We start from the raw sequence: 6,592 nt of genomic DNA, 5'->3' as shown, positions 1-6,592 counted from the left end.
TTTAGACGTTTTTATTGGAATACATATGTGCTGCAGCTTACATGCGTGGGTCGGGTAGCCAGTGCACCCGACTCTCTCCCGGACCTTCTTTTCTCTTCCTTATATAACTATCACCTTCTGCCATACGGCACTGCTCGTTGTAACCAATGAGCAGCTCGAGTGCCGTATTGATTCCCTATAATTCCGCTGGCCGGGTGAAACATGTTTGGACAGGTGACTTTGAGTCATCAGCAGCTGTTGCCACCCCTGTACCGCGTTGCATCATCTCCGCTATGACGCAGTAACAATTCTCGTCTCCACATTTCACCCCGCCATGTTCAAGTCGATTAACCCGGTAATTTAATCGGCTTGTCAGTCTCCTGACTGAATACAAATATACATTATAAACCAAACATCATGTAAACGTAAATATTATAGAATAGTGACAATGCTGTATCATAGCGTGCTGTCCGAATCGAGCTCTTCACGTTAGGGCTCGTTCAGCATAAACGTCCCAATTGTGAGAATAGTCAGATGCTGTGGCATTCGTCGATCTGCTGATCTCGCCGGCTTCCTCCACGTTGATGTGTGGTTTGTCCATCCCGCTGGGCCCAACGGGTGGTACATGGAGCGTTGAGAGCTGCAGGCGATGATGTCGCACTGACGTTATACGATAGTCTTTGCACGACTCGTGGAACTAACTTTCCTCGGCTAATCATTAGTCGTTATTATCGGTGTAGTGCCTTCTGCACTCAGCATGTCAACTATATAGCTATCCCTAAAGGAGATATAAGTCATTAACTATGAGCTCTCTTCATACATATATGCAGACTAAATTCCACGGATCCTTCACGTTACAACGTATATACCGTTTTATACTATTAAACACATAGTACGAGAATATATACTCGCGGTTAAACATACATACAATTTCCATTAAACTCGTACTTCTCTCTACGCGTGTGCCGAACGCACCTATTCGCGTGCATCGCGACTACTGAGTCTACATCATTGGATACTCAATGAACCGTAACACGTGCAATTCTCTATAGGCGTGTGAAACAATTATATGTCGGCATTGAATCGTTCGAAAATTTGTTTCATATTGTTAGCCTTGAAATATCATAATATTGACTTTGGGTATAATGTTGATACAATAGGCGGTGAGGCTGACTTTGTATGAGGATGGATGGGTGGATAACGTAATTTAGAATAACTTTCTGTGTATTTTGGTAGTCCTTTCGACTCCCACAGTCCTGCAATTAAAACACACATCATCTCTCCCGTCGCTACCCGTTCCGGTACAAGACGGCGCGAGATCGGCGGCTAAAATCTGCTCTTCCAGTTTGTGAGGCTGGGAATAGCAGGTCCCCGATGTACATCCTTCCCTCGTCGTGGGGAATACCCAGCGATTGGGGGGGGCATCTTCCACCGTTGCTTCGATCGTCCATGACCGCCACGATCGTCAACGTAATACTCGCCGCATGCGCTCTCCCCGGCGCATTCCGCTGCTCTGCTATTTTTTTACTGTTACACGGCTCTGCCTGCTTCGTTTAAACACAGTCCCACGGATACAACCTTCCTCTTGGACTAGCTTGTACCGTGTAAAGTTAAGCCGCAGATTCTCCTCTCTCAGGTGAATCTCTAAGTTCTGCTAATGGGAGTAAGTCTTCAAGTTCCCAATTCTCACTACTAACGCTGTCCGTTTCATCATCCGCTCCGTGAACCGTTTTAGCGTGTCTAGAGAGTATATCTCGCGTTCTCGCAGTGTCTTGCGCACCTAAACTATCTTCCCGCGTCTTCCAAGCATCAGACGGGTAAGCCGGTTGCAGACTATCAGCGTGTGCCCTATATGTACGGGTTTGTTCTTGATGCTTAATGCGAAACACTAATGGAGACATGCACCTGCTCCACAATCGTAAAATATGGACGCCAAGCCGAATGAAATTTGGCGGTCTGATTCGGTCCTAGTACTGGGCTGTGCCAATACACTGAATCACCCACGGCCAACTTCTGATCTTTAGCTCTTTTATCATAAAGTAGCTTATTTCGTGCTCTCGCAGCACGTGTGTTCTGCTGGATTTGTGACCATGCACTATGTAACCTCTCTGTTGCCTGTGCAACTGGAACATCTGCATACTGGACTCTCCGTGGTTTGAGAATCACATCGAGTGGCATATTCGCTTCTCTGCCATGCATTAAAACGTAAGGTGTGAACTGGGAAGTGTCATGTACTGCTGTACGATATGCAAACAGAACTCCGCCCAGCTGTTTGTCCCATTCTGCATGCGCCTGGCCTAGATAACAGGCCAAAAGAGAATTTAACGTTCTGTGGAAGCGTTCAACAACCCCATTAGATGCTGGGTGAAAGGGGGCTGTCGTTACGTGTTTAATCCCTATTGCTTGTGTAAGCTATTTCAATAATGCATTACAAAATTCTGTGCTATTATCTGTCAAAAACATCTCGGGGCACCCATGCCTTGGAATGAACTTGTTGACAATGATGTCTGCCACCGTAGAGGCTGTCTTACTCGGAATTCCATAGCCCTCCGGCCAAGACGAATATAAATCTATAAATGTAATGCAGTAACGATTAGCATTCTGCGTAATGGGGAACGGTCCCATTAAGTCTATGGCCGGAGTAAACATGGTCGTGAAAAAGTGCCGTAAGTTTAGAAACAAGCTCGCGTGGAACTTCTAACTGAGAATTGTAATTTGTCTTGTCCGCCTCTATGTGAAATAATAATCCATCATCCAGGTAATAATTACTAACAAACCGTGCATCGCGTAACGAACAATTATCTCTAAGCAATGCTTCCTTAACATTGGAGATGAATTTGTCACCTGCTTGCATTGTTCTAAATGTATCTAACGTGAGATCGTCACACTCTTTGTGTGCTGCCTTCGCTGTTTGCCGTGCACTAGCGTTCTCCTGAATGTGTGCGACAATGGTAGGTGGTTGTGAATCACCAATTATCTGTAATTGCTTCGGTAATTTGCTCTCTACATGTCGTGTTTGCGTGGAAGCATCAACAGCATGAGTTTTCTCTCCGCTTGCGGTGTGTATAAGTAATCGCGATAAGGCGTCTGCCTGTTTATTGCTTTTCCCAGGCCTGTATTTTAAAGTTAGATCGAATTGTGAAAGTAAACACGCCCAACGCTGTAACTTCGCGTTGCGTAATGACTTTGCCTCTAGAAGATAACGGAGTGGGCAATGGTCAAAATTCACTTCGACCTTTGACCCTGTTATAAAATGTTTGAGCTTTGAAACTCCATAAAATAATGCGAAACACTCACGTTCTACTATTGGCCAACGGCATTCAGCTTCAGTGAATTGCTTACTTACATAAATGATTGCCCTTTCTCTGTTCTGATCATCGCGTTGTGTTAATACGGCACATAATGCATAACCCGAGGCATCACAATAAAGCGTATATGGTTTATCTGTATCTGCCAATGCCAAAATTGGTGGTTCTATCATGCGTTTCTTAAGCGTGAGAAATGCTTTTTCTGCTTCTGCAGACCAAATATAGGAATAACACTATTTCCTATCGACAGGCATGCATTCTCAAAATCTACCCTTGCCTTTGTATGCTTAAGAAAATCCGCGCCTATAAGCACCTGTGTAGATAACCCCTTGATAATATACATGGTACATTTAGACGTAACTCTGCATATTTTAATGGATATGGTGACACTTCCTTTAACTTCTAACTTTAACTTCTACCTGAGATCGATATCAAGTCTGCTTTATCTGCACTAGAGAAATTCGCAGTCTCTGTAACACGCTCCGGCAGTCTTTGCCAAACCGCTTCAGCTAAAAGAGTACACTCGGATCCCGTATCTACTAGTGCCGTAAGTGTAATCCCGGCTACTCGAATATCGCAGCATGGCCTTACGGTTAACGCTGCATCAACCGTGGCTGACGGTACGCTTAACACGGCTTTGTCACTATGAACGTGATGATTGCGTGTACGTCGGCATTCATAAGCGAAGTGACCCTGTGTTCTGTATGGTCGCGATTCGCCCTGCGAACGTAACTGTGGAACGTTTTCACGAGGTATGTCTCCGCCTATCTCCGCCTTACGTCTAGTCTCATTACTGTCTGTAGCGGTCTGCCTCCTGCGTATCGAAAGTTCTCGTTCCAAAACTGATTGTCTCACAGCTAATCCGATCGCATCCTGTAATTTGCATACTTTATGTGACAACAATAGCTTGTATGTATAGCTACGCTGTTCAGCCCGTCTAAAAATATGTCTGTAAGACGTTTTTGACTTAACTCCTGATTAATTTGGTGTGGGGGAATCGCCATTTCCGCTAGCCTGATTAGACGGTCTGCATAAGTTCGTATTTCCTCACATTGCTTTTGACGAAAACTTTCTAACTGTCTATCTGCTATTAAACCTTTCAATGGGTCTCTAAACCGCGAGCATAAAGCTTCATAATAACTCTTCCAAGTAATTTCGGAAGTCTCCGAGAGTAAACGGCGCGTAAAGTCAGCAGCAGGTCCGTGCAATGTGCTTATAGCAAATTTCATGAGCTCGCTATCAGATAATTTTAATTGAATTTGAACCCATGCTATGGCTGCATGCCATTGCGTAAAGGTGGGTCCTAATGTACGTTCGTGAAGTTGTTCCCCCGAAAATTTCAGCATTTCTCGACGAAATTCCGAAATCCGTGCGCTATGAGCAAAACTGTTGACCACTCTGTCAAGTGATGGCTTAACTCCTTTGATAAAAATACGTGCCATCGTTTCTATGGTTAATTCCGTCATGGCTAACGTAATAAAATAATAGGATGTTGAGGGTGGTGGAAAGGCAGCGGAGGTAGGGTTATATTGGTAGGGAAAAGTGCTTTAATATTTCGCTAAGTAATACGTGCGTACCTTTCAAAGTGGTTTGAAAGCTATCGCTTTAACTTTAATAACGAAATCTATCTATGCCAACACAAGAATTTGTTTCACTCACCCCTCTTTGTTAAAGCTATGTTGAGCTTGAGCTTGAAAAGTTTAAAGCGCGTTTCCGATCTTTCGTGATTTGCCAATTGTCTCGCTCTCTGGTTGTCCCTGGCAACGCTGTCAAATCAATACTTCAGCGCCTCGACTCTGCAGCTGCTTTCTGTCTCCGTATGCAACGCTTGCTTGCAACGGCTATCGAGCGGATCAAATCATCAGCGTGACGTAGTCAATTTAATTATTGCGTCTTGCATATCCAGGTCGTACTTATGCGAATTTGTTCTGTCTTCTATATATGCGCGTTCTCTGCCGCATCATATCACTGTTCGTCTGCATTGTCATATAATGCCCGTATGCTAGCAATCTTTGCTGCCTCACTTGCTCGATAGCCATGACATAGCAAGTCTGAGTTCTGGCTTATATATGCGTTATTCGCATCATTATATCACTTCACGTATGCCCGCAGCACGAATAAGTCTCTGCAAGATGTGCTACGCATATCAATGTTTATGTCTTCTGTCTTCCTCCTCTTCCTCTTCTTTTTCTTCATCTTCTCCTTCCTCCTGCGTTGTGTTTACTCAATGTTCGACGCGTGCGTCATACACGGTAAATTCGTCTTCTTCCTCCTGCGTTGTTTTGCTAAGAAATACTCAGTTATCCTGGTCACGGCACCAAATGTAGCCCCGGTATTCTGCTGTTACTCTAACTCGTCGGTCGGTGATCGTAGACAATGATGGTCGAAGAGGTTGTGTATGTTATATAAGATTTAGACGTTTTTATTGGGATACATATGTGCTGCAGCTTACATGCGTGGGTAGGGTAGCCAGTGCCCCCCGAACCTTCTTTCCTCTTCCTTATATATTTACCACATTCTGCCATACGGCACCGCTCATTATAACCAATCATCAGCTCGCATGCCGTATTGATTCCATATAATCCCGCTGGCCGGGTGAAACATGTTCGGACAGGTGACTTTGAGTCATCAGCAGCTGTTGCCACCCCTGTACCGCGTTGCATCATCTCCGCTATGACGTAGTAACAATTCTCGTCTCCACATTCATTCATTCATTCATTCATTCATTTATTCATTCATTTATTCAATTAATCATTCGCTAATTCGTTCATTCATGCACTAATTAATTAATTGATTAAATAACTAAGTCATTCATTTATTCGTTCCTTTAATCATTCGTTTATTCATTCATTCATTCATTCATTCATTCACTCACTCATTCACTCACTTATTCGTTTGCTTGGTGTGTGTATACGCTACATGCACTTACCTCCTTTAGCTATCGACTCTACGCTCACACCGCGGTCGTGCGCCATAAATCCGACGATGCTGAAGATGACGAATCCAGCAAAGATGCTCGTCAGGCAGTTGCCTATGGTAACGATGAGCGTGTCCCTGCGTGACGTCATCGACGAGAAAAACAACATGGCGGATTATGAAAATAGCGGATTGGATGGATAATCGTGATTTCGGTTTGCTGTTTGTTCATTGTTGTTATAATTGTTATTGGTGTTATTCCTTTTGTTATTATTATTATTATTATTATTATTAGTATGTTATATTGTATATATACATATATTAATATATATGTATAATTATATGTGTGTATATAATAATATTTATATGTATATATATATATATATATA

At 43.4% G+C, this 6,592-nt stretch overlaps 1 protein-coding gene across 1 annotated transcript in view; it reads right to left on the bottom strand.

Annotated features, from left to right (window-relative positions):
- Window positions 1-4,077: 4,077 nt before the first annotated feature.
- LOC106814895 (sodium-dependent proline transporter-like) overlaps window positions 4,078-6,592 on the bottom strand; it is a 5,302-nt gene continuing 2,787 nt past the window's right edge. The window contains exons 5-6 of the mRNA XM_014819271.1: window positions 6,217-6,341; window positions 4,078-4,160 (exon numbers count right to left, since the gene is read on the bottom strand). Coding sequence (XP_014674757.1) covers window positions 4,078-4,160; window positions 6,217-6,341 — 208 coding nt within the window. The remainder of the gene's footprint in view (window positions 4,161-6,216; window positions 6,342-6,592) is intronic.

This window comes from Priapulus caudatus, unplaced genomic scaffold, assembly GCF_000485595.1.
Source record: "Priapulus caudatus unplaced genomic scaffold, Priapulus_caudatus-5.0.1 Scaffold1000, whole genome shotgun sequence".
NCBI lineage: Eukaryota > Metazoa > Priapulida > Priapulimorpha > Priapulimorphida > Priapulidae > Priapulus > Priapulus caudatus.
Note: the sequence above shows the minus strand (reverse complement) of the source record. Positions and strands in the feature narration are given on the sequence as shown.